We start from the raw sequence: 18,396 nt of genomic DNA on the forward strand, positions 1-18,396 counted from the left end.
TGCAGCTGTGATTGGCGGGAAGGACAAGTCCTCTGGCCCCGCCCCCGCCTGTCTTTGCCGCGCTCTGCTCCGTAGGATTTTTGCTAAGGTGGAGAGCTAGATTCTGGCTCTTGAACCTAGTGGAGCAGACTACCCAGTTTTGAGTGCTGCTGTTCTTCCTCAAACCCTGCCTGGGTCAGAGCCCAGAAAAGGCGAGTCCTTTTCTGCTGATAGAGCTTTGGGGGAACTGTTGCTCAGGACCTCTGCACTCCTGACGCGTCGTCACAGTCTCACGCTTTTCTGTAGCTCCACTGTGAAATCACTCGCATGTCTGTAGCCCTGTGAATCTTTCCGCTCAGTGCACAGAGCAGGGGTCCAGGAAAACATCAAGTGTTTGAAAGAGGGATTCAGAGTCCTGCGGGAGCTGTCTGAGGTGCTGAAGCTCCCCAAGCGTTTATCTCCAGCCGCCCCAAGGGGTTACATGGCACATTTTCACTTCTGTCTTTCTGGTCCCCCATGCCTTGGATAAGACTGCTTTCAGGATCGTGGATATCTTTCCGTATCATGGCCCACGTGAGACACTTTCGGACACTAGTTTCTGGATTTTACTTCTGGGAAGCCGCACTGTTACTGAGGTAAGTCTGCATGCATTAACAACCTCATTAAGAGAGCTCAATAAACCAATGTGTTAATCTGCAACCACTTGTTAATGAGGAAGCTGAGAAATCTATGCCTGTGTTCTGTCTTTCTGAAACAATACTTTAAATCGTACTTATCTGTTTCAAAGAGCCAGTAATCTATCTATTGAGACATCTAAAAACATAATTTCCTGATATTTTTCACTGAGGGTGTGTGTTTGAGTAGCTGGGCTTTTCCCATGTTACTCTTTGAAACCTAATGACTTAAAAAAGAAAACAGATATTTTGCTTCTCACGTATTTCTCATTAGAGTTTTCTTGGTTATGATGAATTAGAATTTCTGGGTGTTGATTTCTTTTTGAAAAAAAAAATACAAAATTAGAAAGAGGGCCATCATGAAAATAGAAAGAGTAGTGTAGAAGAAAAACAATTTTTGATTAGAGAAATGTCATTTTCATATATGAACTGATTAGGTAAAAAAAAAAATAGAAACTTTAAGGTACTACTTTGCAATGACCTAATTCAGCAATGCATGAAGGCAAAATAATTAATAAACCATCAGAAATGGTCTGTGCCTACAGTTGTCTTTTTGGAAGAAAGCAGTAGAAGAAGACTGACTATTAACTTGTAAAATTGTCCTGCCACGACAGTTTTTCCTATGTCACAGTGATATTTGGTAGTCTTTCTACCTTTCTTCACAGTTATATAGAAGATGCTAGGAGAAGCTAAGGGAAAGTTAAGATACTTAAAACTCCATTGTCCATTAAACACTGTATGAAAGCAAAAAAAAAAAAATTGTTCCCTTAGATATTTAAACTAGAAACATAAGTTTTTCATTTAGTATTATCACATAATTACTGTGGGATATTCACTTTATGGCTGACAGTCTCTTCAAGAGTGCAAAGTTAAATAACTAGAACACTGAATCAGTTAAGCGTATACTGGTTTCCATGTGACGTAAGTATTTCTCCTTGTGTAAGTGATTCCAGTTTTAATCTTTTGGATGTCTTAAAACTGTGAATCACATATTGTTCTGGCATGCCTATTTGTAATAGGAAATGGTCGAGTAGATAATTACATTTCCTACAAATGCTAACTTTCTTTTAAATTGAAGTCTTAAAACATCTCAGATCACAGCATTCTCAGTGAAAAGTGTATCAATATGATTTTATGGTCTTTGTAACTTTCAATTGACAGAGAATATATATATATATATATATATATATATATATATATATATATATATATATATATATATGTAGCAAATCAAAAGCATGTAGAGGTCTCATGCATATGAGTATGTTACAGAAAGTGGTACAAAATTCTGGTGAAAATACACTAGTCATTTTGACATATATGGTATTTCATATATAATAATTTATAATGTTTAATATCAATGGTGGTAATATATTTTAACAGCAGATATGTCTGTTTGGTTTAATTTAAGGTCAATTATTAAAATATATTAGCCAATGAGGTGAAATTTGTATAATGACAATTCATCACAATACTTTATAGTAACTAGATATGGGATTTCATTATTGGATACTTTGATTTGTGATATTTTTAGTGAAATTCTCCAAAAGCAATACATAATTACAATTTATCTTTAATATCATTAATTAATGATTAAAATGTAAACACTAATACAATCATAAATTCTTAGAAAAAGACTTCCCCAATGAGATTTTTTATTTCATATTTATATTCTTCATCATTTTTTTCTTTCAAAAGCCAGAGAAGATTGTCTCCTAAAGTGGAATCATATAACAGTAGATCATTGTTCTGTGAAAACTTTAGTAACATTTGAAAAATAAGTATTTTCACCCCAGGTGATGGTCACTAAAAGAAATATTCCATAAGAATGTTTACATGAAAATGTCTTCATGGAAATTTTTCTTTGTTAACTAAATCTACCTATGTTGTATTAATAGAAAAGGAGACATGAATAGAGTGCTTTGAAATATGTTCTTCATTACTGTAAGCTATAGTCAGCTTAAAGTCTTATTGAACAACAGAAATCATTACTTTAACATTAATACACTTTAGCAAAATCTTTGCAGAACAAGATAGAGGCAACAGGAGAGCAAAAAATCACCAAAATCATTTATAATGTTCCAGTTCAAATAACTTGAACTGGTTTTTAAAATATTTTAAAAGTTCTGTTGAAAGATCATAGATAATTCTAAAATAGATAAATACATAAAATTTAGCTGAGGTTTTCCAAAATTGAACAGTCACAGGTGAAGAGATCACAGACCTAGAATTAGGAGTAAAAATCAAATATTGGTAGGTGTCCAGACCAACCACCTCTATCTCCTTTCAAAGGGATTACTTTTCTTAAAGGTAAAAACTATCATAATTTATGCCACAAATATGTTTTTCTTGGTTTTGAACATTATAATTAAACAATAATTTGCATCTGATTCATTTTTCAGTACTTCATGTTTGTATGATTATCCATGGTGCTGGACATAGCAGGAACCCATTCTCATTAAAGCATGGGAACACTTCGTGTGATCTTAGGACAATCAAATTACTCCTTGCTCTCTTATTGGATTCACAAACTATTTTTCAATATCCCTGAACATCGAGTGATATATGTACTTTTGTTTGTTTGTATGTATGTATGTATGTATGTATTTATGTATGTATGTGTGTGTATGTATGTATGTATGTATGTATGTATGTGACCACTGTGTATTCCTGATCTGAGACTTTCTTTAGAAAACTTTCTGGATGATAGGGCAGACATGAGAATGGTTAGATGAGAATGTTAAACTTTGGTGGACATCAGAATCTTCCCAAAGCTCTTATACCTAATTCTATTCCTATAACTGGTGTCTGAGCTCCTCTACTTTAATAATATACATTTGGGTTAGTACTAAGATACTATAAAATGTCTAACATTTTCCCTGATTATTATTGAAAGACCACAGTTTTTTGTCTTTTTATGTCAGGATAATTTCTAAGGTTCAGTAATTAATTTTGATTAAATCAGTCAGAATTATAAGAGCAAGAATACTTATTAGCACAAATCAATTAGAACTATCCATTTAGGAAGAAATATCAGGTCTGGGGTATTTTAAAGAAAACTTAAAATAAGGTGAGTTAAACATATATTTAAATGAACTTGTGTTTCAAAACCGTGTAGACACAAATTTCTATGTGTTAAAGCTTTCACATTTACTAAAACATTGCTGTTTTATTAAACACTCTTCTTGGGTTTAGTTTTCATCCTAATAAAATAAGGAACAAAACATCACTGTTCATCTCTTTTTGAAATGCAAATTGGTGATGATTAAGAAGGGCTTGCAGAATAAATGCCAAAACACAAAACCACAAGCAAAATTTTCTTTAACATGGTGGTCAGCAGATTATACCAGGTAACATTTTATTTTTATAGAGGCCCAACATAGGTTTGCTATTTTGATATATTAAAGCATATTGTGGCGAAACCTGACAGTGTAAAACTTCACAGGTCAATGCTAATGAGATGAAAACATGTCTTATTGTATTACTTCAAAGTCTACCAAAACATTTTGTCATTTTAAGTTCTTGGTTTTGCTTTTTATTATGCTTAGGGATTGAAAACAATACTTTTAAGTGGCTTGGGGGGGGGTAGATATCTGTTTCCTTATGTAACAACTGAAAAGAGTGTATATCAAAGAATAAACTTTTACACTTAAGGCTTGTTACATGATGTTACATTTAATCGATAATTTTTATAGATTCAATAATTTTTATACATTCAATGAATTATACGTCACATACATGATTCTTCTGCTTTTATATGAAAAAATACATAGAAGTGAATTATAATCCAGCATCCTAGTCAATCTATGCTTCAGATTACAAAGTAGGTTATAAAATACATTTTTGCTCTATAAACTTAATTCTTTCTATTCAAACAACTGTACCGTGGTATGTCAGTCACATATATAATGTTAAGAATTTCAGCATAATTCTTTTATCAAATTCTATATGTACGCTTGTGCACCCAGCATGCTTAGTTATGCTTGACTGGGGCACTATTACCTTTCAAAGCATAGTACTTAAAGCACAGAAAAAGAAAGTGGGGTCAACTGTCAAAAAAAAAAAAAAATGCAGGCACTGTTTTCAGAAACTTGAGGCAGGAAGCTATTGAGAAGGTTTGACACGTGTTCTGAGTCTGGCTATATACTTCCTCAATGATAACAAAAGACTATTTTGAACTACAGGTGCTTGTACAGCCACAAAGTGTATGCCTAGGTAATGTTGATTGCCAAAGTTAGCGGAAGGAACCATAGTTTGTGATTTAAGATCATATTCTTCTTGTTACAACTATTGAAATAGCTACCAAAGTAAACCTGAACTGCTTTAGAGATGACTTTGTGGGAGGTGCCTGAGGCTAGGCCAGACAACCCAAATTCTAACCCTAGAAATAGTATGGTTAAAGGAAAAAACTGACTCCTTTTGTTGACTCCATATATGTACATGCCCCAATACATAAATACATAAATACCTACATATATATCAGGTAATTTAATGTTAAAGAAATTGATAATAAAAATAAGTTCAACCTAAGAGAGAGGGAATGGAATGGAATATGAATAAAATTAGAAGCAAATGATGTAACTCTGTAGTTACTATTATAGGGGTATGTTAGAATTTGGATCAAATACAATTTTTCCGTCAAAGTTACATGTAATGACTGGATAGTGTGGCATTCTTGTGGTCTCAGATCCTCAAAAGGCTGAGACAGGTGAGTTACTTGAACCCAGAAAATTCAAGAACACCCAAGTGAATATAACAAGACTCAGTCTAAAAACATGTAGGTTATCATAAGTTTGGTAATGGAAATTAATCTATTCTGGCAGTAAGATTCAATACTTCCAGCTCACAAGGAGGCCTAAGAGGGGAAGACTGAAAATTAAAAGCATTTTTGGACTACAGAGCAAGAACCTTGGTCTACAGAGTGAGCTCCAGGACAGCCAGTGATACACAGAGAAACCTTGTCTCAAAAAACCAACCAACCAACCAACCAAACAAACAAAAACCTTAACTACTCAAGTAACATGATTAGATAAGGCTTAGAATGGAGATAATTGGGCCATCGGACTCCTACCTAACTCTGGGAACATCTGAGAAACACTTACACTGGAAGGTACTTTGTTCAGATATAAAAATTCTAGACATGGAGACTTTTTTATTATCAAAAATGAATTTGTTAAATAATTTTAATAATAAAATTAAGTTACTATTCTATTTCTTCTATCCAAAGTAAGCTTAAGCTTGAATTCCCTATATTTGGACATGTAAATATTGGTCTTAGAGTTTAGGTTTTATTTATTGACTTCTTTTTAGAGTTTTACATTTTTTATGACATTTTCGCTACATCTGAATCAGGATTTAAGTCAGGAGCATTTTTCTAGTTTCTGGTTCCATGCATGAAGTTCAAACACTCCAGTTTAAAATTGCTTTATAAATTTCACCGGTATCCTTCCATGGCTTTTATTAAACTGTGTAAAATAATGGTTACATTTTCTTCCTGATATTCAAAATGTTGGTGCAAAATGTTTTCTTTTGATAGCTGCTGTACACACAATATCTCTTTCATATTTGTGTTTTAGTTTTATGCAGATTTTCTCTTACCTCAAAAATTATAAATTCCTCAAGGACAGGTTTATTTTTGAACTATGTTTTACCTCTGTAAAGTTTAATTCAATATCAGATATTAAGTAGAAACTCAACAAATAATTTTTTAAAAGATATCTGTCATATGACTTACAAAGTAAGTTTTATATTTAACATCTCATAAGATATATGACCAAACAAATTATACTTTGAAAACATTACCCACTGCGATGCCAAAAACACACAGACACTGGAAACTTTTAAAAGCTGTAATGAAGATCTAGTTTTTTACTTCACAAAGACTATGGATTCTGTTATGTGATGAGATACAAATCATCACATAATTATTTAGTCATCATTGTTATTAATTCTTTCTCAGATCTGTTTCATTATTGCTTTTTAAGGATTATTTTTTTATGTATTATTCTCACCATAGTCATGAAATTATGATACCACAAATACACCCTTTGTATCTCTTGTTTTTGTACACTATGTTTTTGTTCTTATGAAATAATAAAAGCATAAATCCTTATACAAGAGGAAGTATCTGCCAAGCTCCCTTGGGGTAGTGATACCCATATTCTAATGGCTTCCATCCTGATGTGATGCTTCTTATACGAAAATTGTATAGTTATAAAATTCTGTATACTTTATACAATGTAATACAATCATATAAAATTATAGTTTATACAATAGTCATAACATGGAGTCAAAATTGAGAAATAAAATATATTTTGATAATTTTAGATTACTAGGTCTTTGCAGCTTTGAGATGAACAAATTATGTCATTCAACTACTGATGCTGCTAAATATAAAGTAGTCCTAAAAGAAAAGCAGCAGAGATCTTTTATAAGTGCATTATTTTAAGAAGCCATTAGGCTTCCTTAAAATACAGTTTAAGTCAGAACTTCCCTGACTAGACTTACTATTCAATGACTATCATGTTCTTATCTATGTGTTCTTCACAAAAGAATACTAGTGACACTGACTTAGTGTATTTTACTGTAATTTTCGTATTGACATTAAGCACATGTGGAATCTCATGTGTAAAGTTATGGTATCCTTCTAAAGCCGATCTTAGTAGCTAGTGCCGGTGTTTGCCGGTGTTTGCTCCAGTAACTCTCCTGCTAGGTTAATAGAGGAAGCCGAATGTAGCCATTACAAAAATTTCACAACCAATCTGCCAAAAATTCTAGCAACAGATAAACTGGAGGAAATTACATATTGTCAGTAGGGTGTGAAGAATCACCATCAGCAATGCTTGACTTGAAGGAAAGTATTCTTCAGACTCTTCAAATAATCCTTCAAGTGTGAGCCTGTGAGATCACCTTGTCAAATGATATTCCCATCCCCTCCATACAATGACTGAGAGAAAATGTGAATTCTACCTCTTTGGCTAAACAGTACCCATTTAATGTCACCATCTCTAAGATGCCACCTCAAATCTCATCTCTAGACTCAGTAGGGACATAACTTCCATGGTCCTACATACCCAAAAGCATGGTGGTTGAGCATTCCCCCTTCTCAAAGAGTAAATTCTTTCAGAAAAAGGCAGTAGCATAGTCATCGTCCCTCCTGGTGACTTACATGAATATCTTGCACATGAACTTCCTGCTGAAGTCCATCTCTACCTGCCCTTCTCTATTGCAAGAAGTCACTTTCAAGTGCCAGTAAAACATAAACCATCTCATTCATTGAATAGAGATTTAGATCCTTCTTGATTTTTTGGTCATTTACTGTTGTGTATGCATGTGTTTATGACTGCATGCATTGAAGGGCAAGAGTTAATGGTTTATGTATTAATACTATATGTATTGGGGAGAATTTTTTAATTGAATTTCAAAGATTTCGCTAGGTCAGGAAACCCCGGAACCTTGCCTCTGTCTCTTCGATGCTGGGATATCGACATCTACCACCACAACGGGCATTTTTTACAAGAGTGCTAGGTATTCGGACACAATCTGATATCAAGGGTTCAGATATCAAGGACTTTACTGACTGAGCTATTGTCAGCCTCCTCATTTACTTTTGATAATGAATCTGCACTGGAAAGAAGAAATATAACCAGGAGAACATCAAACATGAAGCAGATTAATCAATTGTTAATTAACATATTGAAGGTCACACTTAAATTCTGTTATATCTGTTACAGCTCTCAGACAAGAGTCACTGTCATGATTCTGAGTCCCATGATAAATTGGAAAATCATTATATCATATAATATTTGGGTTTTCCCTTTTTAATCTATTTATTTGTATGCATATTAAGATTCAGTTTCAAAAATCTTATTTTTTTTTTACAGATGATAATCACTGAATATATAACCATAGATAACTAGCAAATAAAGCAGCAGTTATAAACATTGAGTAAAAGCAAGAAATATTTGTGGGGGGGTGGAAACAAACAAAAATATTTCTAAGGAATAAGGACATTTAAATGGACACAGGAATCCCGACGGGGTGTGAGAAGGGAAAAAGAAGGCCAAATCAAATGAAGACTGCGACATTAGCAGGGACAATATTTTCACAAGAAAACAAAATGGAGGCTACCATCAGCTTCACAGTGACATTTCTAGCAGAGGGTAGCCACATGTTCTTTTAAATAAGTGAATATTTTTTGTCATTTTAGGACTAAACTTTCCTGCAATATCTATAGGACATCAGCAAGCACTATATATTCTCCTTTACAAAAAGCTTTAATTGTCTTTCCTTTACTTTAAGGGAAGATCACATTCTGAAAAGCTAATGTATCTTTCTGTGTTTGTTACATGTATTTGTTATATAACTTAATTTCTGAACATAAGAAGTTTAATAAGGGAACATTAACTATGGGCAAATTAAACAAAGAAAAAAATCAAGGAAGAGGAGTCAAGGATATGACTGAGTCAGTAAAATGTTTTCTGAACAAACAAGAACACCCTGGTTCTATCTGTAGAGCCTTTGTTAAAACCACTTGCTGACACATGATTGCAACTCCGGCCCTAGAAAGAAGAGATGTATGATTTCAAGGACACATTGACTAAGCAGTCTAGTTAAACTGATGAGATCTACTTTCCAGCAGTAAGCCCTGTCTTGAAACTACATTATGGCATTTGAGGTGAGTCAGTAAATTTTTTTCTTATATTCACAGGTAAGTATGCACATGAATACACATCCAAACCCATAGGGACCTGCATATAAATAGATTTATAAAGCCCATTAGATGCAAGCACATGTGAGCATACATAAGAGCATACACATGCACATAGGTTTATGTATTTCATAATGTTAATAAAGTGATTATTTTATTGTTAAAAACAGAACTATATCAGGCAACTCTGATTCTAAGAACTTAAATCTGTACCTTTGTAAAACTATTTATTTGCGGATTATAACTCTAAGATGCATTGAATGGTGTTTCTAGTATGTATTTAATCATCCTCTCATAAGAAGAGATTTGTCTTTACAGATATACAAAAGAACCTTTCCTTGTACAGTGCATCCTGCTGTCTAATAAAAATACACTAACCTCTTTGTGTCCTTTTTTTTTTTGCCTCCTATTTTCTGTAGTAAGGAAAATAGAAGCAGCGAGGATTATATAGATTAAAATACTGTACATCTCACTCTTCTTCAAGTTGTTACGTTGTAAGGATCTTAAAATACTTGAAAAGACCTTTGAATCCTTTTCTTTTATCCCTTAACCCATTGGGATTTAGGATATCTCTTTCTTCCTATAAATCTTCAACAGTGAGCATCATCAAAGAGAGTGGTTCCACTGTAGACCTCTGCTGGTGTCTTTGAGAGTATAGTAATGTTGAATCTCATTTCTAGTCCAACTATTTTTCCTTAACTAACATCATATAAACCTCAAACTTTGCTTTACTTCAATATTTAAAAGTTAGTATTATTTTCTGTGTGTCTGTCTCTTTTTATTTAGTGATATAAAAATATCAAAGACCAAGGGAAAACTGAGATCCAAGCTTGGAATGTAATGCAAAATTGTACTCCTTTATAAGAAATAATTGGCACATTTCAGACTTTTAAAAAAATATCTAAAAAAAAGTCCTACATTTGTCTGATTTCTTAGTTAATTTGTGAACACACATCTAAACAATAAACGTGGAGACAATACTCAGAGACAAACTTCTTTTTTCATTTTGAAAGCCTCAGTGACATTTTTATGGACTGAGTGATTGTTTCAACGACACTGGACTAACTTTATAATCTAATGTATACAGCTATAGGTATTGACAGATGTATTTTTAAAACTGACATTATCAAAATATGATCTATTCCTTTAGCAGAAATATGTACTTAGCAGTGGAGTGGTAACTCTTAGTTTTATATCAATAGCTTGCCTTCTGAAGGTCTTCTTTATAGCTAACATCCACTATAGTCATACATATAAGAGCTATTTAATTGTCACGAAAATGTATCTTTGTTTGAGCTCAGGTGGGATTCATTTGTAAGGGACTCAATTTGCTGACTAAAGTATGATCAATGCAATAAAATATCCTAAAATAAAGAAGAAGCCATATATCAAAAAGAGAAGGAGAATCATTACAACTAAGTCACATGTGTGAAACAGAGAATAGCGTACGGTAATAATCAATTGTGTGTAAGTGTGTGCGCGCGCACACACACACACACACACACATTTTAACAACAGTAAATGATAGTACCCTGAAAAAAATAGTATATAAAGAAACAATAAAATTGTGTAGAGAAACTTCTAAAATAAGTTTCATACATACATAAACACACACACACACACGCGCGCGCGCACACACACACACACACACACACACACACACGCTGACATATAAGCAGAAACAGACATAAGGGGGACTGAGGATAGAGAAATGATATTGATGACTCTCCCAGTTATTAGTGGAAAACTTCAGAAGTGATTACAAGAACAAGAAATAGACCACCAACAGATTAGAAAAAGATCTTTACCAATCCTAGATCCAATAGGGAACTAATATCCAATATATATAAAGCACTCAAGAAGTTAGACTCCAGAAAACCAAACAATCCTATTAAAAATGGGATACAGAGCTAAACAAAGAATTAACAACTGAGAAATAGCAAATGGCTGAGAAGCACCTGAAAAAATGTTCAACATACTTAATCATCAGGGAAATAATTCTACTGGAAGATCCAGCAATACCACTGCTGGGCATATACCAAGAAGATGCTCCAACTTGTAATAAGGACACATGCTCCACTATGTTCATAGCAGCCTTATTTATAATCACCAGAAGCTGGAAAGAACTCAGATGTCCCTCAACAAAGGAATGGACACAGAAAATGTGGTACATTTACACAATCGAGTACTACATAGCTATTAAAAAATGAATGTCTGAAATTCTTAGACAAATGGATGGAACTGGAGGATATCATCCTAGGTGAGGTAACCCAATCACAAAAGAACACACATGATATGCACCCACTAATAAGTGGATATTAGCCCAGAAGCTCAGAATCCTTCTTAGAATGGGGAACAAAATACACATGGAATGAATTACAGAGACAAAGTTTGGATCACAGACAGAAGGAATGACCATCCACAGACTGCCCCACTTGGGCATCCATCTCATAAACAACCACCAAACCCAGACACTATGGCAGATGCCAACAAGTACCTGCTGACAGGAGCCTGATTTGACTGTTTCCTGAGAGGCTCTGCCAGTTCCTGGCAAATACAGAAGTGGACGCTCACAATCATCCATTGGACAGAGCACAAGGTCCCCAATGAAAGAGCTAGAGAAAGTATCCAAGGAGCTGAGGGGTCTGAAACCCCATAGGAGGAACATCAATATGAACTAACCAGTACCCCCAGAGCTTCTTGGAATTAAACCACCAATCAAAGAAAACACATGGTGGAGCTTGTGGCTCTAACAGAGGATGGCCTAGTCGGTCATCAATGGGAGGAGAGGCCCTTGGTCCCGTGAAGTTTCTATGCCCCAGTATAGGGGAATAACAGGACCAGTAATGGGAGTGGGTGGGTTGGGGAACAGGGGGAGGTGGGAGGGGATAGGAGATTTTCAGAGGGGAAACTAGGAAAGTGGATAACATTTGAAATGTAAATGAAGAAAATATCTAATAAAAAATCAAAATCAAACAAATTTAAAAAGAGATGTTTGAAATGTGAATTAATTACAATGAAGTTAAAATCATATTGTTGTTGTTATTGTTCTTGATCTTGTTCTTGTTTAAGACAGGTTTTCTCTAAGTAGCCCTAACTCTCCTGTAACTTGCTCTGTAGAGCAGACTGGCCTCAAACACACAGAGATCCACCTGCCTCTGCCTCCTGAGTGCTGGGATTAAAGGCATGTGCTACCACTACTTGGCTCAAATTATGTTTTATTTTTTTCTACTAGAAGATATGATACCCAGTTTCACACTTTTTACTTTCCTTACACTACTTTATGTATGGGCACTGAAGCAGGAAATTCTGGCCTATATATTCACTAATAATCTTGAGATTTTTGTTTTGTTTGGTTTGGTTTACATCTTGAAGTAGCCAACCTATCATTGTAAAATACTGTGTGTGGTGGTGGGATTGATACATTTTATTAAATAAATACAAGATCTCTTAATGCTAAAAGACATATTTTCTATAATATAGGGCTGCCCGGACACTTTTCATATCATCCCATAAAATTTTAAGCATATAGATCAAAGATGTTTAAAAGATGAGGGAGTGAAGGTAAGGGTACAGGTGAGGAAGTAGCATTATTCTGGCTTAAGTAAAAAGTAATTACTAGCTTGTATTAGAATGTGAGCATCCTTGCTTATGACTTTTTTGTTTCATGCTTAATATTTAAGAAAAATCTGATATAGTTGATATATCTGACCCTGATATAGCTGTCTCTTGTGAGGCTACGCCAGTGCCTGGAAAATACAGAAGTGGATGCTCACAGTCAGCTATTGGGTGGAACATGGGGCCCCTAAAGTAGAAGCTAGAGAAAATACCCAAGGAGTTAAAAGAGTTGGCAACCCTATAGGAGGATCAACAACAGGAACTAACCAGTACCTCAAGAACTGTGTCTCTAGTTGTATATGTAGCATAGGATGGCCTAGTCAGTCATCAGTGGGAGGAGAGGTCCTTGGTGTTGCGAAGATCATATGCCCTAGTATAGGGGAATACCAGGGCCAGGAAGCCAGAGTGGATGAGTTGGGGAGCAGGGCAGGGAGAGGCTATAGGGGACTTTCAGATAGCATTTGAAATGTAATTGAAGAAAATATCTAATTTTTAAAAATGTGATGTAAAAAAATAAATAAAGCTGCTATGGATATAGTTGGAAAAAAAAAAAACAAAACGAAAAATCTGGCCCAACCCCCCCTTAAAGTCTAGTATAATATTAACTGTTGAGAGGCTTAGAAATACCATCCCTTCTGTTACATGTTCATCTTTAGCATTTCTAATCATGAATTCTTTTGTGGTATTTTAGATTTTCAGTTTGTTCTGTATCAATTTTCTCTCATTCAAAGAATATGATAGTGAGATAGAATGAGGCTGCCTGAGCCACAGGAAGAAACATCTTCAGTCTGTTTTAAATACACTTTAGATACAGCACCGTGCACTGCAAGGTATCACTCACATAAAAATTCATAGTTACCTAAGTGGGAATAGCTATGAAAACCTGAGTATCGCCATGCTGTTGACTCAGTGCTATTTATAAAACTCATTTTTAATGTTTCCATTTTAAATTCTCTGCACATATCTTTCCTGCACTAAAGACTTGAGATACCAGTGCTTTACACTAAAATATCTTGCTTTTATATCTTGACTCTTATGTTGAGAATTTATTTTTTTAAATAGACTTTAAAACATGCATTGGTACAAAATTAGTCAAAACAGCAACCAGTGAATTCAAAGTAAATTAGCATCATTAATGCTGTGTATAATTTTGGTGAACTTTAGTATTAAATTATAAATAAAAAGTCCTTCCAATGAGTCATGTTCATGCCTCATTGGTAAGGTCAAGAACATTTTTTATGCTGTAGATTTCAATGATTTTTTTATAAGATGTACTTAGGTCATACAAAAAACAAATTTATATATTTTTTGACTAAGTGTGTATTTTTAAAGTCTAAGAGGTACTTTCTTAATTAAAATTCAGAACCAAGACATCTTTCTTAGGCAACTGCGTCCTGATGGTTTTATGTTGCGGGTTTGACATTAATCATTCAAAAGTTATTGAAACCAACCTCAAAGAAGTTTTTATAAATTAAACTACTTAATGCTTATTAACTGTGTATTAAAGAACACAATTCTCTTGATCTATACCTTGAGCAACCTATCCTTTAATCAAGGAGAATACTGAAAGCAAATAGTATATTAGTGTTCTATGGTCATCTCAATCCCCCTGAAGAAAGTAACATGGTCTTCCCTTATCACCGAAGTTTCCAGCCTAGTAGAGGATATAATGATGTTTTATACTGCATATCAATAATGAAGATCTGTGAGCGACCAAACTATAAATATGACATAGGCTGTGTTCTGTAAGTTACAGTTGGAGGAAGGAAACTTCTTACTTAGCTTAGCAAAAGAAACATGAACTAGTTGAGATATAAGAAAAATAATTGATAAGATTTTAGTAAGCAAAATATATATCCTAGTTTCCAATGATCTGTCCACACTCCTAATTGTGAGTAGCTATATTGTATTATTTAGTGGGCCCCAATTATATTATATTCCGCACTTCAGATAGAAAAATTCTCTATTCCCTTTTTAAGATGTAACATTCATGGAGGTAATGAAGAATTCGTGTATGGTGTGGAATAATGTGTGTGTGCACACGTGGGACAAATGACCACAAATAGAATAAACAGATTTCAAAACCAACCTGAAGAGATGAGAAACCCAAGGCTGATGTTTTTTCCTGTGGTTCCGACAGCATCATTCTACCTCACTATAATTGAAGACATTTTCTTAACATATGTCAAAAAGAATTAAAAATAAAATATTTCCTCCAAAAGAGAAGAGCCTTGTTAATTATGAACAACATTCTATGACATGCAATTCATCTTAAGAAACCAGTACTAATTTACATTTAAAAAAATAAACTTTAATGATATGTATGTCTTTGGACTGCTAGCAGAATACAGAACTAATTTGCCATTTTGTAGGGTTGATGTTGTAGCTGCTAACATAGTAATTGCTGTGGAACTACATAGAATCTGTATTCAAATTTCAAATACCATAGGCATTTATTTCAAGCCAATCTCGAAGGTTTATGTGAATTTAATTTTGCTTTTTCCACAATAAGTTAGGTAATGCATTGTTCTGTTGTCAGTTCATGAACACAAATACTTCAGATAAATCAAAACCATTCCCTGGTACTGCCTGACCCTCTCCTTGCAGGCACTGACTCTTATAAAAGTGCATCTCAATGTAAAAAAGATTGGGGATTTATATATTTTTAAGACAAGGATCTTATTTAATTAGGAATAGCACTGCCTTCATTTTCTATCGTTTGCTTTTTCTGAGAGAGGCAGACAGAGACAGAGAGGCAAAGAGACAGGGAAAGAGAGAAAGAGAAGAAGAGACAAACAAAGGAAGGCACACAGAATTTTCATAGGAAATCACTCTGGTCACTCTCCATCTCCTAACCTATGCTACTACGGAAAAACCTAAGGGGGTTTTCTGTTGAGCTGGTTTAGGAGAAGAATCAAAGCAAACAGCCCATCTTCTCTCTTTCTGCCTTTTCCCATGAACTTTTGAGTAAAGCAGAGTGTGCCTGCCTTAAATAGACCAGAGGAGAATCTCCCCTTAAAACAACCATGGTAATTATATCCACCCTGTGCATATACATATACACATGAAATAACCTTTACCCATCCACTCATGAATTTTTGATGTCCATTTTAGTGAAGTCTACCCTTTGGAGGAAATCGACATTGCCTAGTTGCTGCTAAATTTGAGAAGTAGTTTTATGCTAAATGTCTATGTTTTGTATAAAGTGCTTATTCATACTCTATCAGTTCTTCCAGGGACTTTTTTACTAAATTATTTTAGATTAAACATAGTTTACGTATTTATGTGTTGTTGGAAATCTACTTTACAAGTGACCTACTAAGTTTATTATTAAAGAAACACAATGTACAAGTTTCTAATATTGTGGATTATTTTTATGATAAAAAGTTTGTTATGCCCATTGTGGTATTTCCTCTCTGATTCATTGTAAGCCCACTCAGTTCGATGTCCACGATTTTCCTAACAGGGCACCAATCTGCCAACAGTGACCTCTACATTGAAAATGGTTAGTGTTCAGTCTTCATCTTTAAGAACTGTCAATAGTTTTATTGGCTGTCCCCTTGCTTTGTCTTCTTTAGTGCCTCTTTTATATATTTATTTTTGAGGATTCTTTATCCATTTTCTTTTTTATTTTTATTAGATATTTTCTTTATTTACATTTCAAATGTTATCCCCTTTCCTGGTTTCCCCTCTGAAAACCCCCTATTCCCTTCCCATTCCCCCTACTCACCAACCCACACACTCCTGCTTCCTGGCCCTGACATTCCCATGCACTGGGGCATAGAGCCTTCACAGGACCAAGGGCCTCTCCTCCCACTGATGACTGACTAGGCCATCCTCTGCTACATATGCCGCTGGAGCCATGAGTCCCACCATGTGTACTGTTTGGTTGGTGGTTTCGTCCCTGGGAGCTCTGGGGATACTGGTTAGTTCATATTGTTGTTCCTCCTATGGGGCTGCAAACCCCTTCAGCTCATTGAGTCCTTTCTCTAGCTCCTTCATTGGGGACCCTGTGCTTAGTTCAATGGATGGCTGTGAGCATCCACTTCTGTATTTGTCAGGCACTGGCAGAGCTTCTCAGGAGACAGCTATATCAGGCTCCTGTCAGCAAGCACTTACTGGCATCCACAATAGTGTCTGGGTTTGGTGATTAAGCTGGTTCCAAGGACCTTTCTACACTGGGCATTCTTCTTCCTCACATGGTTTTTTTGGTTCAGTTGGGTTGTATTCTCCTCTATCTGCTTTAAGTCCATTTGTAATATAGTATAATATAATATAATATAAATTCACAAGGTAAACAACATGACCCCAGCAAATACCTGGACAAATATAAACTTCAAAACAGAGTTTATTACTGCTTTATAATTCTCTGGTTGACTACAATATGAATTCTATGAGACACATGATTTGGGGCAAATTTATTTTTTGTAGATTCCAAAGTCCTCGAAACAGCACTTGGGTTATTATATATTTTCTAAGAATAGTGTAAAGAGAAAAGGAGTATGTGTTGCTATTAAACCAATCACCCATTCCTGTTAAGAATTTTCAATTTTTCTTCTTTGCAAAACCCTCTTCTACACGTCCTAACCAAATTCTGTTCCTCTCCTTTGAAACAAATAGTTTGAATATGGATTAAAGCATCAAAATAGTAATTTAAAAAAAGGTATCTTCTAGTTCTTCTTGGTCCTGTATCCGATATATTTGTATTCCTAAGCAGCAGTATTTTCAAATGCTTGCTTTTACTCTGATGATTATTTTTTACACATTTAAATAACAACAGAAGATTGTTTATTATTGGCTCACATATTGTTTGCCTTTAGTTTTCCATTTTTTCCCTCTGTTTTGTCTTATTTGATTTTATTGAATACTTAATTGTGTTAGGTAGTTTTCAGGTCACTTTGACATGGAATACAGTCCTTACAGAAGAAGAAACTCTATTTACAAAAATGGCCATACCAGATTTGGTAATGGATAAGCCTATGGAATATTTTTCTTGATTGACAATTGATATGCTGAGGTTTTATGTTATCCATCCACTACCAAGCAAAGATCCTTTCTTTAAGAGCAGTTTAGAGCTCTAATGAGAAATAATATTTCATTTGCAAGACCATTGAGGAGATTCTTTTTATTTTTAATGTTTGACAATTTTATTAAGCATAAGTTGATGTCATTCTCCACTAGTTAACTACTCTGAACCTAAATGAACTCCTTTTACTTTGAAAAGATATATATGTTCATCCTATTCTTTATATTATCTACATGGTAAGATATGTAGATGTGGGGAATTGGGCTATGCACAGACAGGCTGGTCTCCAATTGAGCTGAGGTCTGAACCCTGGAAATGGTGATAATTCACCTACATGACACGGTAGATGTTCCAAAACTCCTGGAACTCTGGCTCCTGCCTAAGTTACC

The 18,396-nt window shown here is 34.6% G+C and overlaps 1 protein-coding gene across 2 annotated transcripts in view; it reads left to right on the plus strand.

Moving 5' to 3' along the window:
* Positions 1 to 288: 288 nt before the first annotated feature.
* Positions 289 to 18,396, plus strand: part of Glra3 (glycine receptor alpha 3) — a 155,744-nt gene continuing 137,636 nt past the window's right edge. Inside the window, exon 1 of one of the 2 annotated variants that reach the window (XM_021219273.2) lies at positions 289 to 614. In XM_021219273.2, the coding sequence (XP_021074932.1) occupies positions 496 to 614 (119 nt within the window). In that variant the 5' untranslated portion in view covers positions 289 to 495. The remainder of the gene's footprint in view (positions 615 to 18,396) is intronic. The other variant, XM_021219274.1, reaches the window with a different exon arrangement.

Source organism: Mus pahari, chromosome 19, assembly GCF_900095145.1.
Source record: "Mus pahari chromosome 19, PAHARI_EIJ_v1.1, whole genome shotgun sequence".
NCBI classification, from domain to species: Eukaryota; Metazoa; Chordata; class Mammalia; order Rodentia; family Muridae; genus Mus; species Mus pahari.